General features: G+C 54.7%; 3 protein-coding genes and 1 pseudogene across 4 annotated transcripts in view; 2 read left to right on the top strand and 2 right to left on the bottom strand.

Annotated features, from left to right (window-relative positions):
• BET1L (Bet1 golgi vesicular membrane trafficking protein like) overlaps positions 1-1,240 on the top strand; it is a 2,126-nt gene extending 886 nt beyond the window's left edge. The window contains exons 2-4 of the mRNA XM_044919387.1: positions 400-491; positions 769-825; positions 971-1,240. Coding sequence (XP_044775322.1) covers positions 400-491; positions 769-825; positions 971-1,138 — 317 coding nt within the window. The 3' untranslated portion in view covers positions 1,139-1,240. The remainder of the gene's footprint in view (positions 1-399; positions 492-768; positions 826-970) is intronic.
• Positions 1,241-4,752: 3,512 nt separating this feature from the next.
• Positions 4,753-8,022, bottom strand: ODF3 (outer dense fiber of sperm tails 3). Of its 2 annotated transcripts, XM_021692192.1 has the most exons (6): positions 7,914-8,022; positions 7,232-7,432; positions 6,696-6,797; positions 6,382-6,503; positions 5,450-5,590; positions 4,753-4,842 (listed from the first exon to the last, which is right to left on the bottom strand). In XM_021692192.1, exons 1-6 carry the CDS (start codon positions 8,020-8,022, stop codon positions 4,753-4,755), a joined length of 765 nt encoding a protein of 254 aa, XP_021547867.1. The 2 variants fall into 2 exon arrangements, with proteins under 2 accessions (XP_021547867.1, XP_021547868.1); XM_021692193.1 differs by lacking the exon at positions 5,450-5,590.
• Positions 8,023-9,550: 1,528 nt separating this feature from the next.
• SCGB1C1 (secretoglobin family 1C member 1) lies at positions 9,551-11,143 on the bottom strand. Its single transcript, XM_021692189.1, has 3 exons — positions 10,967-11,143; positions 10,150-10,349; positions 9,551-9,716 (listed from the first exon to the last, which is right to left on the bottom strand). Exons 1-3 carry the CDS (start codon positions 11,019-11,021, stop codon positions 9,684-9,686), a joined length of 288 nt encoding a protein of 95 aa, XP_021547864.1. The 5' UTR covers positions 11,022-11,143; the 3' UTR covers positions 9,551-9,683.
• Positions 11,144-15,196: 4,053 nt separating this feature from the next.
• Positions 15,197-18,506, top strand: LOC123326201 (annotated as a pseudogene).
• The last annotated feature ends 5,408 nt before the right edge of the window (positions 18,507-23,914 follow it).

Genomic DNA, 23,914 nt, shown 5'->3' with positions numbered 1-23,914 from the left:
CGTATGTCCCTACCAGAATTAATTGTTTTTCTGAGGACAGGTCCCATGTATCCTGATGACATCTGTGGAGGGATCGTACAGGTTCTATCACAATATCAGAAAGTGCTGGTAGGACTGAACCCTTCGGGGTGCCTGTCCATTCTGGCTGGGGTATGTTCACAGGACAGGTGCTCACATGGCAAGTGCTCACACAGGCTGTCTGTCAGGTGTGAAGTCCATGCGGCTGACCCTGGCTTAGGGTTGGACCTGCTTAGCAGACGTGAGCCCAGTCCGCTGAGACTTCCAGCTTGTCCAGATAGAATTGGAGTGAGAGCCCTGAGGCCACAAAGGGCTGATGTGCAGGGATCAAGGGCAGTGCTCACAGGTAGATGCACCCCCTCAGACTCTCCCTTCTCACAGCTCAGAGCCCCGCCGCTGTGGAGGAGATTCTAGACCGGGAGAATAAGCGGATGGCCGACAGCTTGGCTTCCAAGGTCACCAGGCTCAAATCGGTCAGTGGTGGTCCTCCCTTCATCTCTACCTGGCACTCTGGAGTGGGGACCAGAGGGAGGGTAGAGGCTGGGAAGGGTTTCAGGTTGTTCCCATCTTCCCTGTCTCATCCATGGCAGCACTGGTGTGTGGGGCCCAGGTGACACCTGGATCTCCTGATCTCTGCTGGTGGCACTATGCCTGGCAGAGTTGTTGGCAGGGTCTGCTGGTCTCCTGGGGGGTCAAGTGCCATCCAGTGTGTTCTCTGGCTTGACCTTGCCCCCTCTGTGTCCTGACCAGCTGGCCCTGGACATCGATAGGGACGCAGAAGACCAGAACCGGTACCTGGACAGCATGGTAAGGGTCTGCAGTGTGCGCGGGCATCGCGGTCAGCTCTGCCCCACGCTGCCTGTTGTGCAGGCCCCCGGTGTTGCTTTTGGCACCTGCGTGGCAGTCGTGGAGGTGCTGCCCCTGTGTGACCTTGGTGGGATTCCTCCCTCAGGACTCGGATTTCACAAGCATGACAGGCCTGCTCACGGGGAGCGTGAAGCGCTTTTCCACAATGGCGAGGTCTGGGCGAGACAACCGGAAGCTTCTATGTGGTATGGCCGTGGGCCTGATCGTGGCCTTCTTCATTCTCTCCTATCTCCTGTCAAGGGCAAGGACATGAGCCACTAGGAGCTGACTTCTGTGGGGCCTGGGGCAACCAGGGTCTTCCCCTGCCTGGTGTCCTAGGCTCCAGAGGACCTACCTGCAAAATACTCCTTTGAAATGATGATCGTGGCTTAGGAATGTTCTTCCTCTGTGACTGGCATTCATGGCTGCCTCTGACCGAGTGAGCTCGTATTGGCTGGTCCCGTGTGTGTAAGGGTCTCTTTCCCTTGGGGAAACCAAGGCCCAGGCCCTGTGCTACTCTGGGTACCAGAGGCTCTGGAAATCCTGGACATGGCTACCTGTGGCCAGCAGCCCTTCCCTTGTCCCTTGGGGCTCTGACGTCTCAAGGCTCTGCCCTATCCATGTCTCTGGGTAAGGCCACGTCTGATGCCCGAGGTGCCTGGAGCTGACATGGGATGGGGGTTTGGCTGTGAAGTTTGAGCACCATCTCCTCAGCTCGGAGATTGCAGCTACTCTTGGCTAGGGCTGCTGAGTATGGGCAGATGAGCCTCGCCTGCCCTCCAGACCCTTGGGGAAGGGCAGGGTATTGTGGATGAAGAAGTGGACCGCAACCTTGGCTGGAGTCATTGGGCCCTGATCCTTTTGGATCTCACAGTCTTGTATCCAGGAGCAGAAACTCCTATTTTCTCAGGATTCAAGATCTAGCCAACACCAAAGATGTATTTCTGGGAGACCAGACCTCTAGAAGCAGTTCCATCTGGCGTTTCAGAGTTAGGCGGAATGTGTGTTGGGGAGGCGCCTTCTGTGGGTCAAGACAGGAGGCTTCCCTACAAGGACTCTCTTCATAGGACCCATGGGTCACTTCCTGAGGGTCACCAGGCAGCTTCCCCTCCACCATGTGAGGCCCTTCAACAGTGAGTATTCCCTTACTAAGGGAACTCTTAGTTGTTCCCTCATCCCCAGCCTCTGCAGACTGCTCTCCGTGCCCGCCTCTCCCTGGGCCCTCACTGCCCACTTGGCCAGCCCCATGTTCACACAAACCAAAGCACAGGCCCAGCTGGGCCAGCGGCTTCGCACCCCACGGTGAGGTGTCGGCACCCTCATTGTGCATAAATACGTCTTCTGCCAGCCCAGTCACTCCCACTTACTCCCAGAGGACTGTTGGCTCTGCCCCACACTGTGTGCTGTGCAGGCCCCTGGTGTGACTCACACACACTGACCGCACATCGGCTGCGGTCTCCGACTCTGGCCACCTCACCTTCAGCACTGCTGCTGTTCCCTGTTCTCCCTTCTGTGTCCCTTGTCTGTCCAGCAGGCCTGGCCCCTCCTCACATGGTCACTGTAGCACTCTTCTTGCGTTGGACCTGCTGGGCTGCTCAGCCTCCTGGAGGAGGGGGAACTTACCTTCCTACTTCTGAGTCCTCTGTTCTGACTTGCCCCTACCCCTCCAGAGGCTAGTTTCTCATCCAGGGAGGTCCGCTTACCTGCCTCCCTGTCTGTGGGGCTTTGGTGTTTCCCCTGACTCCTTGACATTCCTTCTCAGGCCCCCATGGTCCTGCTTCCCTCCCCAGTCCCCATGCACTATGGCTTTGAGTTAGCCATCTCATGTTAAATCTTGCGACGGGGGCATGTCCACTGGTCACCAAGCTTACTAGACCTGTGTAGTGTCTCCGTCTGGTGGCATTGCAGATGGACCCACACCCTGCATCCCCCCTGGGCCTGTGGTGCTGACCTCTTCCTGAGAACATGGCTCAGTTGTGAGAGCTGCACCACACTACGGATTCGATGCAGGCTGGTTTAGATTTTGTGTTTCGGGTAGTCTTGATGAGTGCTTTCTGCTGTCCCCCTGAGACCTCAGGCCGCAATGTTCTCTCCTAAAGCCCCCATCTCTGCCTCCCCGCCTCCACTTCATAGCTCTTTGTGGCCCTTCCAGCTATTTTGGGGTCTGGGTTTTAGTTACTTTTGGTTTACCATTTTGTTTCTCATTGCACTGGGATGGATTCCATGATGGGGGCATGGCAGCTCTGCTGCCGACCTGTCAGAGCCTTTGCCCTCCTCTTGCCCCGCCTCGGGCGCTCAGCACCTACTCTTGTGCGTAAGCGTGGTTTGCTGACCTTGGTCCCTGAAACCAGTAAAACAAAAAGGACCTGGGGACCCGACCTGTGCCAAGTGAGGAGACGCTGCCAGGCTTTATCCCACAATTCAAGAACAAGGCATTTAACAATAAGGATTTGGAATAAACAGCTTCATGACAAAGTAAACAATCTTTGGTGTCGTCATTTTCTTGGGTGCTTGAGGGTTTCATCTGGAGCTGACCCTGGCCCCCAGACTGGCCATGGACGCTGGTGTTCTGGACCCTACTTCCTTTCCCCTCTGGTTCTATCACGTCTCTGCACCCTTCCTCACTTCTCCCTCCCACCCCCGGCGGGTGGTCTCTGTCAAGTTTCTTTAACCACCCCTAAGGGTTAAATGAATAGACGTGAGGTACGCAGAACACAGCCTCGTGGTCCCAGCTGAGTGAGGGTCCGTGGCCATACTGTACTTCGTACTGCTACAGCTGGTGGGCTCACAGGGATGACCCTCGGGGCCACCCACCCTGCGGGCTTCACGGCAACCTCTCCCCAGGGCTGAGGTGAAATCCACACTCCACTCTTCAAGGCCTGGCCTTGGACTCCAGGCAGCCTCTGGAAATGCCTGTCTTTGGCCTTACTCAGATGCCCCCTTCCTGGCCCACGTCCTTGTGCTTCCTGTGTGGCCTTTGCTGTTAACAGATCACCTTTAAAAACTTAGTCACAATTAGAATAATTTATGTCTTATGGTCAGTGTGGTTGGAATTCGAGACCAGCATGGTGGGGACGGCCCTCTGCCTAGAACGGGCCTTGGCTGGCAGACCTGAGCCTGGGGCTGCTGACACCTGAAGGCTTGGTCACGTGCCTGCAGTTGGTGCTGGTGTGCTTACTGCCTGGATGCTGATGCGGCCTCACCAAGTGTTGAGCTCACACCACGGTGGCTGGTGTTGGAATGAGCAAAGGGAGGGGGTTGTCTAGCTCCACAAAGGAGCTGTTTCCTTTGTATGTTGTATGGCCTGGCCTCAGAGGTCATGCAGTATCACCTTACTGAGGGTGGTCACAGGTTCTAGGCCAGATTCAAGGGGAGGGGCACAGACCTCAAGGGGGAGAGTCAGTCACACAGGGACGAGACTATGGAAGGGGACGGATGCTGGTGTGACCATTCTTGGAGTGTACAACGGAATGTGAAGTGCAGGGCCCAAGGCGGAGTTAGGCGGGCTGGCATGGCAGGGTGTCCAAGGATCCCAAGCCCCCCTCTCTGCTCAGACCCCAGGCCCTGGAAACCAGGATAGGACCCAACCACCTAGGCAGGAGCCCCTTTCTGGGAAAGCTTGATTCTACTGCCAAGACAAACTCATTACTAATGCAATCTGTGATTTATTAAATATCTGGGCACAGCAGGAAACGAGATTACCAAATGGGAAAGCATCATAGAAAAAATAACTGGCCACAACTGTCCAAACAAGTATGCTCTGCCCTGCAGGGCCAGGCTGGCCACAGCCCAGCCGGTGGAGGTGTCCCGAGCCCACGACCCAGGGCATCTGTTGTGGGAGCATGATGTGCAGAGGCTCTGGGTGACGGGGTAGGGTGGGGGCCAGGGCTATTCTACGTCCACCACCAGGGGTGTCATGTAGTCGGAATGTTTGATGCCAAATGTGACGACGGGGGCGCAGGGCTTGGTCACTGTCACCTGGGAGAGGAGAGGCTGTGAGAAGAACTGGCACCCCTGCCCCGCCCGACGGGCTCTGCCCTCCCGGGGGCCAGGGCTGCTGACAGTGGCTTCCCCATGCCTCCTGAAGCTGGGCTAGGCTGACAGGCAGCAAGACCACGCTGCCAGGTTAGACACAGAGGCCCGTGTGTGGTGAGTGCCCTACATACTAGCTGTCACCGGTTTCTGGGGAGGCAGAAGCTGCCAGCTGGGGCAATGGATGTGCCACGAATGCCATGCTAGGGGTGCATGGCCACTGTGACCCTCACAGGCCCTTCCCCACCACACCCACTCTGGGCTTGCTCCCCGGCTACTCCTCTGGCCTTTGCCCCCCCCCCCCCCCCGGCTCTGCCCCTGCCAACCCCACCTCCCTGGGATGTGCCCCCAATAACTGAACCACTATGGCCTGTGGTCCCTGCTCCCCAGGCTGTGCCCCCCCACCCACTCTGGGTGGTGCCCCTGCTACCCTTCCCCACTGGTTCGTGACCACCCCCACCTCCTCTGGGCCATGTCATCCCCATCCCCACTCCCTCCTCACTGTAACCCCCCACCCCTCACCCCACCCCTCTGGGCCCTGCTCTTCCTAGACCTTCTCAGGACTGTGGGCTCCTGGTCCTGGCTTGAGGGTCTTGTCCCCTGGGGGCTCCACCCGGGCTGCCATGGTGTACCGTGGAGCCTTGAACTTCGTCACCTGCACATCCGTTTGGCGATAGGCTGCAGGACCTGGGGTCTAGGAGGCAAAAGAGGCTCAGACAACCTCAGCTGTCAGGGCATGTGACTCCAAAGGATAGGGGGCCAGCATCGGGCAGTGGATTTCAAGCTTGAGCCACTGTGTGTCTGTGTGTCAGGGGTCCCTTTTGTCCCCAGACAATAGTCGCACTGTGGGGATGACCTTCTCTGTGCGGGACATCGCCCTTCTACAGAAGCCTCGCTCTGGCAATGACACCCAGTGTGTGCCAGTCCCAGGCTTGACCCTTTGGTGTGTGCTAGAGAGGCGCCTTTCCAGCTGGGACTCTGCCCTGCGGGACTTGATGGCGGTGGGATGGGCGGACAAGGTCAGCGGTGCTGTGACGCCACCTTGGCATTCTCCCCAGGCTCCTCAAGCTCCCGGGCATGTGCCCACCTCAGGGCCTTTGCACTGGCTATTTCTGCAGCTGGAACCCTCCTGCCCCAAATATCTCACAGCTTTTCTTCTTCTTCCCATCTTCCTGCAGGCCACTTTATCAAAGGCTGCTCCTTGCCCTCCCCGCAGCATTCTATAAAGCCCCTTCCCTGCTCAACCCTCCTCAGCACTGTTGCTGTCTGCATCTTTGTCCATTGTCTGCCCCTCCTCACCCCTAGACTGTAACCTTGTGTGTGTGTGTGGGGGGGGGTGCAGGGTGGTCCCAGGCATGTGGCAGGCACCCAGAGGATGAAGAGCTGACAGGCTTCAGTCTGGTGGCACCGAGGTCTGGGGGAAGGGGCCAGACGGGCCACCTCTGGGGGATGAACAGTGCTGCGCCCTGGCAGGGGAACCCTTGCCTTGTGCAGGTCGTCACTGAAGCTGCCCAGCTTGCTGCGACCCTTGATGGAGAAGGAGGGCTGGGAGGCCTTGCCGACAGTGTGGGGCCCCATTACCACAGGCAACATGTAGGCGGCAGGGCCTGCGGGGTGCATGGGCATTGAGTCTCAGGCTGGACAGAATCCTGCATCCAGAGTCTCAGATGGCTCCTTCCCTGGGGCTTTCCACTTCCAGGAGAGCAGCCATCAGGCTGCCCCGTCTCCCCCACCTCCCCCACCGCCCACGTCAGGATCCCCAACCCGGTCGGATGGTGGCTGTCAGGGCTGCTGCACACCTGGGGTGCTGTCCACTCGAAAGGTCTTGGTCCGGGCAGAAATGGAGTGGCTGGGTGCCGAGTCAAACACGTATTTGGTAGATTTCTCTGGAAAGTAGTCACCTGGCTCGGGAAAGGAGTGGAGGGTGTTCTGGGAGGGAAAGGACCATGCAGACAGGCTGCTGGCCTGCTCAGGGGGTCAAGGAAAACCCCCAACACTGCAGGTCAGGGCTTCCAGACCCCAATACAGATGGTGACTGCGATTGGTCAGGGGGGTCCAGGGACTGCAGGAATCGGGGGGACAGGTGCAGCTTTGGAGGAGGAAGGGCAGGCTCTGATGTAGGCCTGGTGCAGGGACTCAGGCCAAGAAAAGTTCAGGTCAGAGCTGGGCCTGAGGGTCTCCAAGGCTGCTTTGGGCCTGATGGCGCCCCTTGTGAGGAAAATGGAGGGCTAGGAGGCCCAGGATGCCTGTGTTCCCTCACACCCTCACCTTGACAGGACACGCAGTAACTATCAGCAGGGTTGGGCAGGGCTGCGGGTGGGCCAGAGTCACTTACCAGGGCCAGGGGTCATGATGGTCTTGGTGCGACAGCGCCCCAGGATGGAGTAGGCGGGGCCGAGGTCCCTGCCAGTCCTCAGTATCTTGGGGTTCACACTGTAGCGGGGCCCTGGGGAGCAGTTCTCTGCCAGGAGCATGGGGGCCCCCCGGAAACTGTAGGCTGGTGCACGCAGCTTGGTGGGTGTGTGCTTCACAAAGCCTGTGGGGCAGGGCCTCTGAGCATCCTGGAGCCAGACACCATCCTTCTCCCCACCCTATTGTCCTCAGAGGGGTTCATGGGCTGGAGTCAGGGATGAGCCCTCAGCCTCCCCAGCCCTATCCCACACACCCACCCCTCAGACCCCCTCCTAGACCGTCCCTAGCCTCATTCCAGGCACTGCCCCAGATCCCCCCAAATCCTCCCCAGACCCATCCCAGGCACCCCGGGGCCAGCCCATGTACCCCCAGACCCTCTTCAGGCCTCCTCAGTGCCCGCCCCAGGCCCCCCACCCCCCAGACCTTCCTCAGACCCACCCCAGGCCTGCCCCATGCCCTCCCCAGACCCCCATCAGACCCTCTCCAGGTCCTCCCCAGGCTCAGACCAGGCCCCCTCCCCAACCCTCCCCAGGCCCATCCCAAGCCCACCTCAGACCTGGCTCCTGTCCCTACCCCAGCCCCATTCCAGGCTCCCAGGCACTTACCCGTGGTGGGTGGAATCAGGTACTTGGGTCCTGGGCTGCTGTAGAGGGCCATGATGGGCCCCCGGGGGCGATGGGGCCTCCAGGTGCCCACCCATACTTCCTCTGCCATGGCTGGCTCTGTCCATGGACGGGAGGTTGACCAGGTGCTGGGAAGACCCAACTCCTCACCCCATCCCTGCTTTGTCCCCACTGATGGGTAGAACTTCAGGCCACAGTCTCCTCAGTGAGGTCTTGAGCTGGGGCCCAGACTTACGGAACTTCTGCTTGGAGTAGTGGGCTTGCTCTGCCCCCACCAACCCCAAGAGGAGGAGCTCCAGACACTCGTGTACATGCCCAGAAGGGCTGTCTCTTCCAGCCCTCAGAGACCACCCCTCCTTGGCTCTAAGGGGGTTCTGGGCAGGTTTCTCCTACTCAGAGGACCCTAGGCACTACTGGGCAAGGAGCAGTGGGCAAAGGTGGGAAACTTCTTGGCTGAGACTGTGCCATGGGGCGGGGGGTGGGGGGCAGGCCGCTCCAGAGGGGCCCTCACCTCTTTGGTCCGGGAGCTGTGCTCAGAGCAACCTATGGACCAAGCCTCCTCAGAGGCGGTCCCGTCACTCTGGCCTCAGTGCCAGGGAGTTCCCGAAAAAGGGGCATGGAGAGGTAAGCCTCTCCCTCTCTCTCCTCTCCCCAGGGGGCTTGGAGAATTGGGGAGGGGCCCTAGCCCCCAAGCTCTAGAATGTGGCTCTGTGGGACAGCAGGTTCTAGATCACTATGTGTGATGGAGACAATGGCCTCTGCCCAGGGAACCCCCACCCTCACCACGCATGGTTCAGGTCGGGACTTTGCTCCTCATTGCAATGGGTGGGGCAGGGGCTCGGAGGGCAGGAAAAGGGACAGCAAGGTTCTGTACTGGACAAGGAGGCCGTGGGGCCCAGAACTGGAGTGGCGGGGGACCGAAAGTTGTGAGGGGCAGAGAAAAACCTAGTCAGCCCTGCCCCCATTGAAGACCACGGATCTGGGGGAACTGAGACACAGGAAGGCTCTAGCAGTTGAGATCCTGGGATCCAAGGTGAGGGTTGGGGAGTTGGGGTGGGGAGCTGATGCTCTCCCGTGGAACCTTTCTCAGACCCTGCTCTCCCTCCTGGGCCACTGCTGGCTGTGCCCACCCCTCAGAGCATGGGTGTCCTCAAGAGCAGGTGCACTCTCTTCTTGACTTTGTCAAGGTTCCTCTTGGGGCTACGGCTCAGGTCTGCATTTCTTCCAGGTAGACTCTTTTCTTGGGTGACTTTGGGGAGATTGCTTTCAACCCCTGGAGCTGTGCCATAGTGTATATTTATTATCTCGGAATGACAGCCTTCAGATGCAGAGCGCCTCCAGCCTGACCTCCCAGTCTTGGCCATGTCCTCTGCCTGGGGCACTTTGTCCCTGCCTGCTCTGAGTCACTGCTCCTGCGCCCCACCACTGCCTCTGCAGGCCTTCCTGTGTCCACCCACCTGCCTGTCTGTCTTGCTCCGTCCACATGGGTATCTGGTGGGTCTGCCCTCTGTGTGGGGCTACTTCTATGTGCATGCTCTGTGGATGTGACCCTGTGTATGTGAATCTCCATGTGCGTGTAGTTGTGCCCTGAGTGTGGGGAGAGAGAGGAGCCAGAACGGGAGCTGCAGGAGGCTTTATTGACTGAACAGTTTTAGGATACATTCACACATGGGGAAGTGGTAATGGGCCGGCGTGGCCATGGCTGCTTGTGTAGCTGGTCCTGTGGCTGCTTGGAGCCATGACTGGGGTCTGCTAGGCATCATCTTCACTGCCCAGCACTTGCACCTGGAAGGCAGACAGGTGTGGGCCCAGAGGGGTCCTATCCTTGGTGACCAATAACTAGAAAGCCCATTTCCATTGGGCAGGCAGATCCAGGCCAGCCCCTAGGGGACAGTAGGCTCTAGCACGTTTCGGCCAGTCCTCTCCTAGCAGCTGGGGAAGTGGTGTGTGCACCTGCGTGGACGTGTGCGTGCACTTGTATGCAGGTGTTCCTATGCATGTATGTATGTGTAGGGGAGGCTAAGGGTGCTCTGTGGGGAGCGAGGTCTGGGACATCCACTTCTGCTGACTGCGGCTGTCTGTAGGGGTGGTAGGCTGCATTGGGGGGATAATCAGGAGCCACGGCATTTGGTGGAGGGCCAGTAGGCCAGAGCCCTGGGTCCCGCTGCAGCTGCAGGCATTTAGGGAATTGGGTGCCCCCACCCCCCAGCCACAGTACCAGCAGCTTGATCAGCTCCGCCTTGTGCATGGGCTGTAGGCCATCTATGCAGGACTTGAGCTCAGTCAGTGCTGCCTTGGCATCTGCATTGACGTTGTACTTGCCCAGGGGCCCCTCATATAGCTCCTCTGCGGACCCCACCAGCAGCGTTTGCAGGAATTCCATGAAAAGCTCCCTGCTGTCCGCCCCGGTGGCCAGCCCTGTGTGGTGGGAGCGGGATGACACCAGGACGGGAGGATTGCACTCCAGCCCATGACCCCGGACTTCCCAGCACTCCAGCCTCGGCATCCAGACCTTCTGCATCAACTCCCATCTCACCTGCCCCTCACCTCCCATCGTGCCTGCACGATGATTACCCAGCCTCCCCTCCCCCAGATCTTCCTCCCTCACACCCCCCAACACTACCTGCCCACAGACTCCTCCTGTCACCCGTAACCCCCCTCCCTCCCTCCACTCTGGGTTTCCTGGCATCTCTAGGGCAGGAGTCAGACCCCTAAAGAAGCTGGAATTTCCCCTCCATGCGGCGAGTTGGCTGACACGGGGCTTGGAGGGTTGGGCTCAGGCTGGGCTGGGTTGGTGACATGGGGCTTGGTGACGCGAGGGCTGGGGCAGAGGTTGGGGCTGGGCTGGGTGGGGACTGGGGTCGGCGGGGGCGTCAGGGTCGTCGCCCACATCTGTGTTCTGCGGTGGAGGCCAGTCGGCACCTCACCGGCTGCCGCCCATCACTGTGAGGGGCCTAATGCCTGGGTTTTCAGCTCCCCAGGTCCCCATCCATCCCCCAAACAGGGACCCTGCTGAGAGAAGCACCCAGACTCACCGCAGGAGCAGAGCAGGGTGAGGGCCCCCAGTAGGAGGGTGCTGCTCCCCTTCATGGCAGACGGCAGAGGTCCCTCAGGAGCTGCCCTGGCGGGCTTTATGCCTCAGAGGTGGCACCCGGCCTGGGGGCGGGGCCCACCTGCCCATCAAGACCTTGGCAGGGAGAGCATAGGTTGGGCAGTGGGGGGTGGGGGGTGAGGGGTGTGTCCTCACCCCAGGCTCCCGGGGCGGGGCAAGCAGCAAGAGGCTTGGGGCACTGTGTGAGGGGTGGTCTGCACATGGTTTTGGGTTGAGTGGACGTGGGAGAGGGTGAGATGTGAGGTCGGTGGGGAAGAACAGTGGGGGCCAGGACGCCACCGGCCTCTGGCCATGCCTGCTTTGTGGCTGAGAGTGGTAGGTTCTGGGGTTGGGCTCAGGCCTTTCTTTTGTGGGGGGATCCTCCCTCTGCTCAACATGCCTGAGGGTCTCCACTGGGGCAGGTGTGGGGGCTTCCTGGGCCTGTGGATCTGGGTAGTGGGAGATGGGCCCAGTGCTGCAGGAGGCCAAAGTGGACAGAAGGGTCCAGGGGGAGGAGGTGGGCCTCAGAGAGACTGAGGGGCCAGGAGCCAGGCCACCCCTGGGGCCTGGTGGAATTGTCCCACCCCTGCAGGAAGCGAGGAGGGGCCACAGTCTGAGACACAGCTTCCTTCTGCGGCAAGGCCGGCCCCGGGAAGTCTAGGATCTGGGGAAGATGTTAGAATGGAGATAGGGGGCTGAGACACCTGGGTTCCCAACCAGACCTGCCCAGGAGCAGCCAGCCATTCCTGTGTGGGACCCGGGCCCTCTTCTGTCCCCTGCTGCCATCTGGTGGCTGAGGGTGTCCTCAGGGTGCTCGTGAGGGCCCAGGGGTTTTAGCCCTTGGCCAGCCCTAGGGGCTCCTCAGTCAGCATCTGGGGACGGTTTCCACCTTCCCCAAACTGCTCTGGCTTGATTACTGTGGTGTCTTTGTCACCCTTTGTCACCCTGTCCCTCACTCGTCTCTAGCTGGCCCTGAGTCTGTCACAGACAGCAGACCCTTGTCCTGTTCTCAACCACTCAGGTGCCTGTTTACAATGAGTATTCTGCAATTCTCTTTGCTAACATGTAGTAAGATCCAGAGATGGTATATCCTGCTCACACACAGAATTCCAAGAATACAGGACAGAGAATGTGTGCCCAGATCACCTGTAACACAACAGTGTGGCTGCATTAGTGAGACTGTACTTGAGGCCACGTGGAGCCCCTGTCCCCAAAGGCCCCAGGGGTCATGGGTTCTGGGATGGCCACAGCCTCCCCCTTTGCTCTGATGCACCCATCACCTTCTTAACTAGAGAACAAAATTAAGTTCTCCATGTGCAAATACATGAGGGGCACCTGGGTGGCTCTGTCGGTTAAGTGTCCGACTCTTGATTTCGGCTCAGGTCACGATCTCAGGGTCATGGGCTTGAGCCCTGGGTCCAGCTCTGCACTGGGCACAGAGTTCGCTTGGGATTCTCTCTCCCTCTGCCCTCCCCCTCCCCCACCGCACTCTCCCACACATGCGCTCTAATCAATCTTAAAAAAAAAAAGATGCTCCCTTCCCCTCTCACCCACCTCTCGCCATCAAAAAAAAAAAAAAAAAAAAAAAGATGGCTACGCAAATTGTTACATTAGCTTCAGGAGCGCAACTTAGTGGCTTCACAATTCTGTACCGTACTCAGCCCTCCCCACGAGGAGTGTAGCAACCATCTGTCCCCGTACAAAGTTACTGCCACGTCACTGACTCATTCCCTATGCTGTGCCCGTCACCATCCTTCACCCATCGGTCTCTGGCCGCCTGTTGCATCACCTGGGCAGATGTCTACAAATGCCAGCCCCAGGCTCCCGCGTAGCTCAGAAGCAGTGTTCCCGGGGGTACGGCCTGGACATCTGTTGGTCTGAATCCCTCCCGATGATTCCGACAGTCAGGGCTGGCCCTACTGGAGACCAGCCTGCCCAGCTCTTCTTCTCCTCCATTTTCCTACCATATCTCCAGAGTGCTGTCGCTACTGGAGGTGGACTGGGTGCCCCCTTGGCTGCGTTTGGGTTGTGGCTTTTCTTCTTCTCCAAACCGCAGCCCCTGGAAGTGCAAGCTATTAGCGGTTGCCCTGTAACCCTTCCTGGGCACCGCCTGAGACACGCTCTCCAACTACCTCACAGTTGAGGGGTAGAGTCAGGCCTCCTCCGCTGACGACTCGGGCTACCAATTGTGATGACTTTGCTCGCACATACCCAATCCACCTCAGGTTCTGACCCCTCCCCCGGCCACCTCACCTTCACCTGCTGCAGTCGGCCACTGCCAGGGCCGCGTCCTGGTCTCCGCAGCACCAATGGCTGCAGCACCAATGGCTGCACCCCCCCCTTTCTAGTCGGGCGAGCCTCTCGTGCCCAGCAGGTACTCAGGGAGCACCCTGGCTGACTGTCACGGTCCCCATGCACTTCCCGGCCCTGGCTTTACTGCACCATCGTGACAAGGCACCCCTCCCTTGCTCACAGACGCGCTTCCCGCCTCCTGCCCCCACCCCCAGCACTGGGTGACCCCTGCCCACCCCCTCTCTTCCTCCACCTGCTGCCTCAGCGGATCTCACGTCCAGAACTCACCTTGGGTGCGTCCTTAGTGCTGCTCATGGCTTCCAGGTCTCCAGGGTGGGGGTCCTCACGTCCTTTGAGATGGCTACTTGTCACACTGCCAGTCTCGCCTTACCTTCTGGGCCTCGGCTCTTACTTCACCGAGAAACTGAAGAAATCAGAAGACAAACCACACACAGTCACAACACTACATCCACCAGCGTGCCTTCCTTCACAGGCATATATTTGTGTGTCCTCCTGTTGTGTGAGAGGACCTGTCTGCACACACACACACCAACGGCATGTGTCCCTTCTCCCCAAGGAGGCATTCGCTGCCTCCTTCTGCAACATCAGGGTAGTATCTCTACTGCATCATCCTTATGAGCATATATTCATGCTGTAACATGACCCGACTTCAAGCAAAATACAGCCAAACACAAGTGCCCCTTGACACTGGTGATGGAGGCCTGCCCTTGGCTCTCCAGACTCTCAAGACACCACTGTGTCTTCCTGGATGTCCCGGGAAGCTCCTGGTCTTCTGTTTCCTGGTTGGGTTTGGCTAACGATGAGGGACCAATACGTTCAGCATCCATTAACTTTATAGGGATGGATCTTTATTTGATGGAAAATTATATTCAAAACATTCTACCAAAAAAGCCCACATTCTATTGATTCATAAGGTGTTTGGTTACAATTTTCACAGATGTGCAAATACCAAGATAATATTTGTTAATTATGGAATTCATGATCACAATTTGCAGAGCCTCTGTTCTAGTTTTTGAACATTTATTTGTGTCCTATGGTCTTCTGTGTCCTAATGAAGAAAAGTGGTATTCTGTTCTTGCACAGAAATATTAAGCTCATTAGATATTGAAGATGTCAGACTGTCTGACTCATGGTGTTAATGAGCTGGCGCCACCATGGCTTTGCTTCTTGCAGAGATACTAGGAGCTCATCTGTAGTGAAACATTCTCAGCTGGACTCCTCCCCTTGATAACCACCGTATGTAAAAATCTATCAGCATTTGCTTATGATGAGGTTCATTATGATACACAATAAAAAGAATAATTCTAAGTTTAACCCATCAGTTGTTACACAAGCCACAATTTTACCGCCTCTCTAAGCACACTGCTTGGGTCAGCTGATGTTTTTCGGGAAGGGCATGGTCACTAAAGAAAGCAGGGCGTTGACTGAGGTCCTGGGGCTAGCTCATCACTCTGGGAGGCTGCTCCAGAGCCCTATTCTCATTGATGATGGCTGTGCCATCAGGACACACAACACAAAACTCAGTCTCCAAATTATACTGGTTGGCAACGTAGCTGTGCATGGTTTTGCATGATTCAGAGTGAACAGTTTTGTTGGCAATGAAGCTAAAAAGAAATTTCTAAGTTTGCATCATCCCCATATTCAAATCACACATTTGCATGTCATCCATAACTGGATTCATCAGGTTTTGATGAAAAATATTCTGGTAGTTTCACTTGTTCTGAGTTGGACTTCTATTGCATTTACCAGCTCCTTGATATGTTGAGCGGTGGTGTCTTTGGAAAGTTGTACCGAACGAAGCTCTTTCTCTGCTGCAGACACACCCAATATTTTCAAGGAACGACTTTGGTGCTTCCAGTCCATGCTGCAGCAGCAATTGTAAGTACTTGTTTGGTCTTAGCAACGACAAGTGCCACTTTGTCAAAAGCCTGCAAAGTATTTAAGTTTATATGTGTGAAGTATTGAAAATCTGGTTCTGTCAGCTTCTAAGCTCAATACCCTTTCTTTCAAGCAATGTATTTGGTTTTGCACTTATTATGTTTTATATGTAAATGCCCCTCGGGTTCTGATAGTCTCAACACCTCACCAGCTAGTCTTTCACTGCAAATAGCACACAGAAGTTTTAGCCTTTCACCATTAACTAAAATGGAACCAAGGCAACAAGAGAGTATACTTCCAAGTTCTAAGAACATGAACTCTGTCTTCATTTCCTTGTCGTCATGGTGTTTACTGATACAGCCCCATTCAGAAGAGCAGCACCTTTTCTTAACAATGGCAATCCCAGGGAAGAATGCTTCCTAAGTCAGTGTTAAACTATGAATTAAAAAAGCACCTGGGTGGCTCAGTCGGTTAAGCATCTGCCTTTGGCTTGGTTTGGGTCACGACCCCAGGGTCCTGGGATGGAGCCCCATGTCAGGCTCCCTGCTCTGCGGGGAGTCTGCTTCTTCCTCTCACTCTCCCTCTGCGCTCTTTCTCTCTCTCTCTCTCAAATAAATAAATAAAATCTTAAAAAAAAACACAACAGAGTAGATTAGGGTTAGGGTCAGGGTTAGGAATTAGGGTTAGGATTTGTGTTCATGGGGGTGCTGAATGTGTGCCTTGGCTAAGGTTTTCATTCAAAATCCTCCTGCTCTAGTTCCATTCCGGTCTTCCAAATGGCAGGATTTCCTTCCGTGTTGCTGGCTGAGTCTTCTGGTGTTGGTCAGGTGTCCCAGACTCTGTTTTTCAGACCTAGGCTTTGGGCAAGGGTAGCGTCAGAGTGATGACTAAGGTTAGGGTTAGGACTCTGGAGCTTGGAGGGTCCAATCTGCCAACAGGGTGGAAATCTCTTTGGAGGACAGAATTGAAGGCGAGGGTAAGATTGTGGGTCAGGTTTAGGGTTTGTGCTCAGGTGGGTGCTGAATGTGTGGGTTGCTTTAGGTTTTTATTCAGAATCCTCCTGCACTAGCCCCATTCCTGTCTTCCAAATGGCATGATTTCCTTCTGTGTCACTGACTGAGTCTTCTGGTGTTGGTCAGGTGTCCCAAATCCCTTGTTTTTCAGACCTAGGCTTTGGGCCTGAGTAGTATCAGAACCATGACTAGGGTTAGGGTTAGGGCCCAGGAGCTTTGTGGGTATTATCTGCTAGCAGTGTGGAGACCTTCCCAGAGGGCTGATTTGGGGGAAGGGTTATGGTGAGGGTGAGGGTTGGGATTTGTGTTCAGGGGGGCACTGAATTTGTGTGTTAGGGTTCGGCTCCAGGTGCTGAGAACTGGGAGCATAGGGACATGGGGGCCTGGGGCGGTGGGGCAGGGGGGGTGGTGGAGGGGCCGGGGACCTGGGGTCCAGGCTGGGGGCAGGGGGACAGGGCCCAGAAGGGCCAGGTGCAGGGGGTGGGGACCTTGGCTTAGGTCGGTGGGCGTGCAGAGTCACGGCCCCTCTGTGCTCCTAGAACCGGGCGGCCCGAGTCAGAGTGGGCAAGGGGGACAAGCCGGTGACGTACGAGGAGGCGCACGCACCGCACTACATCGCCCACCGCAAGGGCTGGCTGTCGCTGCACACAGGTGAGGGGCCGCGGTGCTGGGCGGGGGGGGGGGGCCCGCGGATGAAGTTCTCGGCCGTGGCTGTCACGCAGGCACCAGACAAACACGTGCGGAGGCTGGACTCAAGTCCTCCTCATTCAGAGGTCTTCGTTCTCAGATTTCGTTCTCCCGAGTCGCTGTGGGACGCGGGCAGAGCCGGCACCGCGCCCACACCTTCCCTGCCGGGGGCGCTGCCGTCTTCATACCGCTCATGCTGTAAACAAGTGTTCTCCTCGAGATCCATTAGCGCCCCATGTTTAGTTTTGCGCTTTTTGGGGGTGACTTCGCTGCCTTAAAATAGCCCTGATGCTGAAGTGTGAAGCCCAAGAAGGGTGTGATACACTGGGGGGAAAATATGCATGTTAGGTAAGCTTTCTTCATGCACGAGTTATGATGCTGTTAGAGTTCAGTGTTAATGGGTCATGTGTACGAAACAAGGGGTCTTTAAGCAGAAACACACACGAAACAAGGTTATATACTGATGTGTCTTAACCAAGGGCATGCAGAAACCAAACCCCTTATATCCCCTAGGAGCAAGGAAGGGTTCAGTGTTCCCTAACTCATTGCTCTTGAGTTTATAGAACTTTATACTTTACTCATACTTTTATATTAATTATGAACATAATTACTGGGAACTAAGGAGAATCAGCTGTGTTTTGTTCAGTATGAGGCTTCTCAACTTGGGTGTTTTGAGATCCATCTGTCTAGAGAACTTAAAATACAGATTCCTGTCCCCCCGCCCTTTTCAGGTTCTGGTTCTAAGGTCTGGGGCTGGGTGTGGAGACTCTTAAGCCATACTGTAGGAGGTGTAGGAGTTTCAGGATCTGGGGATCTGGGTCTGGGTGTGGAGGTCTGGGGCTGGGTGTGGAGACTCTTCAGGCATACTGTAGGAGGTGTAGGAGTTTCAGGATCTACACTGAGAATCCACTGGTTGAGGCCATGGCCCTGGATGGTGAGAGAGCTCACGTCCCCAGTCTCAGAAGTAGCTGGTGGCCTCATCTCTCTGGGCCAAGGGACGGCCAATGCCTCTATAAATGTCCAGAAAGAGTGGGAAAGGTCTAGACAGGAAAGGATCATCTAAGTTTTGTGCCCTGCTAAGGCCTCAGTCTTCCCTTTTGTAAAACCAGGATAACCGATAATACCTATTTCACAGGATTTGTTTGTGAATGTAATGAAATAATGTACTTTGAATTTTAAAGTGTTATTCCTTTTATTCCACTTGTAGAAGAGCAAAGAAGCCAGGGTGGGGGTGGAATTGAGTGCATAGACTTTTGGATGTTACTTCTGGAGTTTCTCCTGAGTCTTCAAGGTGCCCTTCTCCTTTCAGGTAACCTGGATGGGGAGGGCCATGCTGCCGAGTGAACGGTGGAGGATGTTTTCCTCCGAAAGTTCATGCTGGGCCCCTTCCTAGGGTGTCTGGTCGACCAGCTGATCCTAAAGCACTGGGCTAAGCAGCTGGAGATCCGTGCCCTCGTCCTGAGGCAGCTGCCTGCACACAAGTTCTACTTCCTGGTGGGCTACAGTGAGACTCTGCTGTCCCACTTTTACAAATGTCCCGTCCATCTGCACCTCCAGATTGTGCCCTCCAAGGTCGTGTATCCGTACATCTAAGACAGTCACCTTTTCTGCATCAGGCTCTAGCCTGCGAAGGACAGAACCATGTGGGAAAGGAGTGAAGTTGAAATGGGGAAATACATCCCCTCACTGTCTCGAGGATTCCTTTTCAAAGCTGATGTTGAATAAATAGACCTTCCGTGTTGTCTTGCCTCTAGGTTTGTCTTTCCTCCTTAGAGAAGAGAACTAGAATAGGGTTTCTTCGAGGATGCTCCAAGGCTCCCCAAAAGGCTGCCAGTTGTTTGAGGTTTGGGTAATAGCTACAGTGCAATGAGTCTCTTGTCACTTTACCAGGAACTTTACCTGGAGTTCTTTGTTGTCTCTCAAAGTGGAAAAATCCATTTTTGGTCATTATAAAATAATCAACATTAATTTTTTAAAATTTGAAACAATATGGACATGTGTCAAGTCAACCATGAAAGTTTCTTGTCATTCTTCCACAGAGAAAACTACTGTGAACAGTTTATTTTATTTCCAGGTGTACTTTTTTCCCTCCAGAAATACCTTAATGGATACTCATTGCTTATTAAACAAGCTTTCAATTGAGCACCTACTCTGTGCCACAGATTCTTCTGAGTGCTTGGAATCCATCAATGTACAAAACATTCTGTTCCAAGATCCCTGCCTTCGTGACACTTGTATCCCCGTGGAGGTGGACAGGGAGGATTAGGCAGCCCTGAGGACTCCAAGCAGGTGAGGGAGGTAGACCTACAGCTCAGTGCAGGAGAGCATTTCAGGAAGGGGCATCTGCAAAAGCTGCACATGGTGCTGGGCTGTGGGGCAGAGATTGCTGACCAACTTCACTCTGACACTGATCTTGACCCTCACCTTGGCCATGATTCTGGTACACTTAACCCTGAACCTCAACCTCACACATCCTAATTTCAACCCTGACCTTGACTTATTCCTTCATCCTGTAAAACCTTGCTCATTCAATGTTTACAGATCATTTTACAGATTATTAAAAGTGCGACTTTGTTGAATTTTTAAAAAACCAAACTAATTCTTTTCAACTGTTAAAAGTATAATATATTTTAAAAATTCTCGGAGTTACTCTTAAGGCGAGCAGAGGAAGACCCAGGAGCCTGGAAAAAGGCTGTTATTATTGAATATGTTCAGATCTACTTAGGAAACAAGTATGATTTATATTCCACTTATTTTCAGAAAGAATTTGTGTCAACTAACAGTATTGAACCCACACAAAATAGTGCAGTTTGGAGGAAAACAAAGTGATAATCAACAGCCTCAAGAAGCAGAGAAAGAGCCACACCCAGGAGCAAAGAAGACATACTACAGAGGCTAGGCTCAGGCCGATTTGCATTCTGTAGATCCTCTGGAGCTAGAATGCCCCCAATGCCCCTGAGGGTCGTGGGTCAGGCAGAGCTCATACCCTGATGCTGCACTGTTGTAACCGGTGACAAGTCTCCTGGTCACTTCCTCCACGAGACACACCCCACCCGCTGACTACTCCAGCCTGCTTCTTGGAACTCCCATTCCTCTTTTTGAGCCTCGTTTGCGCTAATGTTTACTCACTGTTGCCCCCGTGTGGCCACTCTTCAGATAGCACGTGGCGGAATGCGTTTGAACCTATCAAATTCAAGGGAGAATAAGACAGAATAAGGTTGGTCCTTGGATCCCCTGGCTCCTAATAACCATCAAATAATTTATGAGCCATATTCTAAATCAGAGTATATCTAAACTTGATATTAGGGTTAGGGTCAGGGTCAAGCTGAATACATTAATTATGTACAGCTTTTTGTATGTCAATCATACCTCTATAAAGTGTATTTAAAAAAAAAAAGGGAGAGAATATAGTCACTCAAAGCACTGAGCGCCTTTCCTGTCACAGTAAATATGTAACAAGACGTATTTATTGTTTAACCTTAGCTGAGGACCGGGAGCTGGTCCTACAGGTACTTGGCAGGTAACATCTGTGGCCAGCTGCCCATCTCTCCCTGCTGCACCCCCACGTAGCTCAGTACATCCTCTGCTCTGCTCAAGGGCAGCCCAGAGAGACCAGGTCCAGGTGTGGCTCCCTCCTGTCAGGCATGGCTTCCTTCCGACAGGTGGAGAAGGTGGTCAGCTCACAGACACACGACATCTTCTTTTGGTTACTTGCTATTTGCCCCTCCTTTGTGTCACCCTGGTCCTTAACCTTTAGCTCCTGTGAGAACCTGGGTTTGCAGATTTCTGTTGACATTTCAAAGTGTGCAGATCTGTGTTGACTTTGTTCCCTGTCCTCGGGTCGGATATAAAGGCAAGAAAAGTCATCATACTGGGAAAGTAACAAAAATAAGTATCAAGTGTGCTCTGCGCCCGGTACCTCGGACTTGAAAGAAATGGCAAAGCACGTACTTCATGTTATACACAACCAGCTTTAGGGACTCATATAAGCATGTAAAATGAAATTGTATGTGAAGAAATCTCATTACTGAACTTTTGCTTTGCAGAAGAGAGTTCAGCGACACCTCCCCCCCCCCCCATTTCCTGTCTGGCCAATACCCTGTCACACTGACACATGTAGCCACAAAGGACACAACCGTGATCATCCTCCTGGAGCATTCTCGGTCCCTCTGCCCCTGCTCTGGCCAACCCTGCACCCCCAGTCCTCCTGAGTGTCCCCTGTAGTGACACAGCTGTGATCATCCTCCTGGAGCATTTCCTGTCCTCCTGTGGGTTAGGTTTATTCCAAGGTATCTTATGGTTTTTGGTGCTATTGTAAATGGAATCATTTCTCTAATTTCTCTTTCTACAGATGCATTGTTAGTTCATCATCATTAGCCATCAGTGAAATTTAAATCAAAACCACACTGACATACCACCTCACACCAGTTAGAATGGCAAAAATTGACAAGGCAAGAAACAATAAATGTTGGAGAGGTTGTGGAGAAAGGGGAACCCTCTTACACTGTTGGTGGGAATGCAAGTTGGTACAGCCACTTTGGAAAACAGTGTGGAGGTTCCTCAAGATGTTAAAAATAGAGCTACCGTATGACCCAGCAATTGCACTCCTGGGTATTTACCCCAAAGATACAGATGTAGTGAAAAGAATGGCCATATGCACCCCAATGTTCATAGCAGCAATATCCACAATAGCCAAACTGTGGAAAGAGCCTAGATGCCCTTCAACAGATGAATGGGTAAAGAAGATGTGGTCCATATATACAATGGGATATTGCTCAGCCATCAGAAAGGATAAATACCCAACTTTTACATCAACATGGATGGGACTGGAGGAGATTTTGTTAAGTGAAATGAGTCAAGCAGAGAAAATAAATTATCATATGGTTTCACTTATTTGTGGAAAATAAGGAATAGCATGGAGGACATTAGGAGAAGGAAGGGAAAAATGAAGGGGGGGAATCAGAGGGAGAGATGAACCATGAGAGACTATGGACTCTGAGAAACAAACTGAGGGTTTTAGAAGGGAGGGGGGTGGGGGCATGGGTTAGCCTGGTGATAGGTATTAAGGAGGGCATGTACCGCATGGAACACTGGGTATTATGTGAAAACAATGAATCGTGGTCACTACATCAAAAACTAATGATGTATTGTATGGTGACTAACATAACATAATAAAATTAAAAAAAAAAGAACCTCTCCAGCAGAGAACATGAGGAGAACATTTTCAAGACCTTAGACAGGCAGAGATTTCCCAGAAGGCAAAGTATACTAACGATAGGAACAAACGGGTAACTTAGAAACTACGGAAATGAAGAACTGGTTCTCCTTCTTCCATTTCTGGCTAGTGTGCTGGTCTGTGGCTCGATCCCACCTCAGACAGCTGGAGGTTGACCTCCCAGGTCAGCTGCCACTGAGATGGCTACTGTTTCCAGAAATTCTTCAGGGTGTGGCCAGGTTTCCGCACCTGTGCACAGATCAAGTTGGCGACCTCTGACAGTGGAGCCACGGGTACTCCAGGCATGGTACCCCCCAATCTCCCAGTAAAGTCATCCCCCTGAGGGTTTAGGGGGACGGGAGCTGCCCCTAGGCAAAAACACCGGAGATTCTCACTGTCCCTACCTGGCCTTCAGATGCTCCTCAGTTACTCCTGTGCCTCTGGTGTCTTCTTGGAACCCTGACCTGGCTGTTTTTGGACAGTTTGTCCAGTGGTACCCTCACTTTCTGGGAGGGGGATTTGCTGGAATCCACAGTGTGTCCTGCTGCCCCACCTGGATTGGTTTTTGTAGGCACATCATTTGGGCCATCTGAGGACCCAAGACTGTGGGTCTGTGGCTTGGAGGGATTCTGAGCAGCTGGTGGGATTCTGAGCGCTGGTGGGATGGGAGGGCTGCAAGGCCCAGAGGCAGGTTTCCAGAAAGCTGTCTGGGGTCCCCGGCATCCTACCGTTTTTGAATCAAAGCCCTGAGATCTTTAAAATGCCAGCAACGTTACCGCATGGGCCAGAAAAACAAATGTTCCTGTGCACCCAACACCACCTAAACTATTGGCCATTTCTTGTCACTTGAGCTGAGTAGAAAGGATTGGGAGTCAGGGCTTGAGGGGGGTCCTGGGTCAGACTTTGTGTTTGGGGGACAAAGGTCATCCAGACAAGCTTGTGCTGAGGCTGAGGAGGGGGTCTGTGTGGAGACCTCAGCTGCAGGCACTGCTGTCCACTGATGCCCCCTCAGCCTGCCCAAGTGCACCTGCTGCTGGGGCAGAGCCTCCCCCCTCTTCTCTGCCCGAGGGCTCTGTCCTGCACCAGGTGCGCCTCCTCTCCTGCCAGCCACTGCCAGCCTGCAGCCTGGGAGGGTGGGAGGGTGGCTACCCCGAGTTCCTGCAGCTGCTGGGGGAGCGCCTGCCCCCTCCTCTCTGCCTGAGGGCTGTCTCCTGCACGAGGTGCCTCCTCTCCTGCCAGTCCCTGCCAGCCTGCAGCCTGGGAGTGTGGATACCCTGACAACCTCCAGCCCTGGGGACAGAGTCAGTGCGACGTGGTCTCCCAGCAGGTCTGAGCACCAGGCCCCCACATAGCTCACTCTCCTCCTGTGGGTTCACTGTGCCACATCCTCCCTCAGGCTCCCTGGGCCCAAGTCCTCCTCTGCTCAGGGACCACTCTCGGCCCAGGCGTCACATGCTGGGACTTGGAGCAGGCCATCTGGACCTTCTGGACTCGCATTTCCATGCCCGTGACATGGGCCCAGGCCAGCCTCACAGACTGCTCAGAGGAGACTCAGCACAGGAAGATGCAGGTCGCTGCAAGGGAGATGCCAAGTGACCCCAGAGGGAGCACACAGGCCTTCCAGAAGGCACTGGGCTCATGGGGCTCAGTGTGGGATGCGGGCGCCCAGCCAAGGGGCTTGGGGAATCCTGGTGAGGGCAGCCCTGGTGGGGAGGGAGGGGGAAGCCATGGAAGGGTCCCAGAAGAGGCAGGAGACAAGGAAGAGGACAGGACAGAGCTTCCCAAG

This window comes from Neomonachus schauinslandi, chromosome 11 (genome assembly GCF_002201575.2).
Source record: "Neomonachus schauinslandi chromosome 11, ASM220157v2, whole genome shotgun sequence".
NCBI classification, from domain to species: Eukaryota; Metazoa; Chordata; class Mammalia; order Carnivora; family Phocidae; genus Neomonachus; species Neomonachus schauinslandi.
Note: the sequence above shows the minus strand (reverse complement) of the source record. Positions and strands in the feature narration are given on the sequence as shown.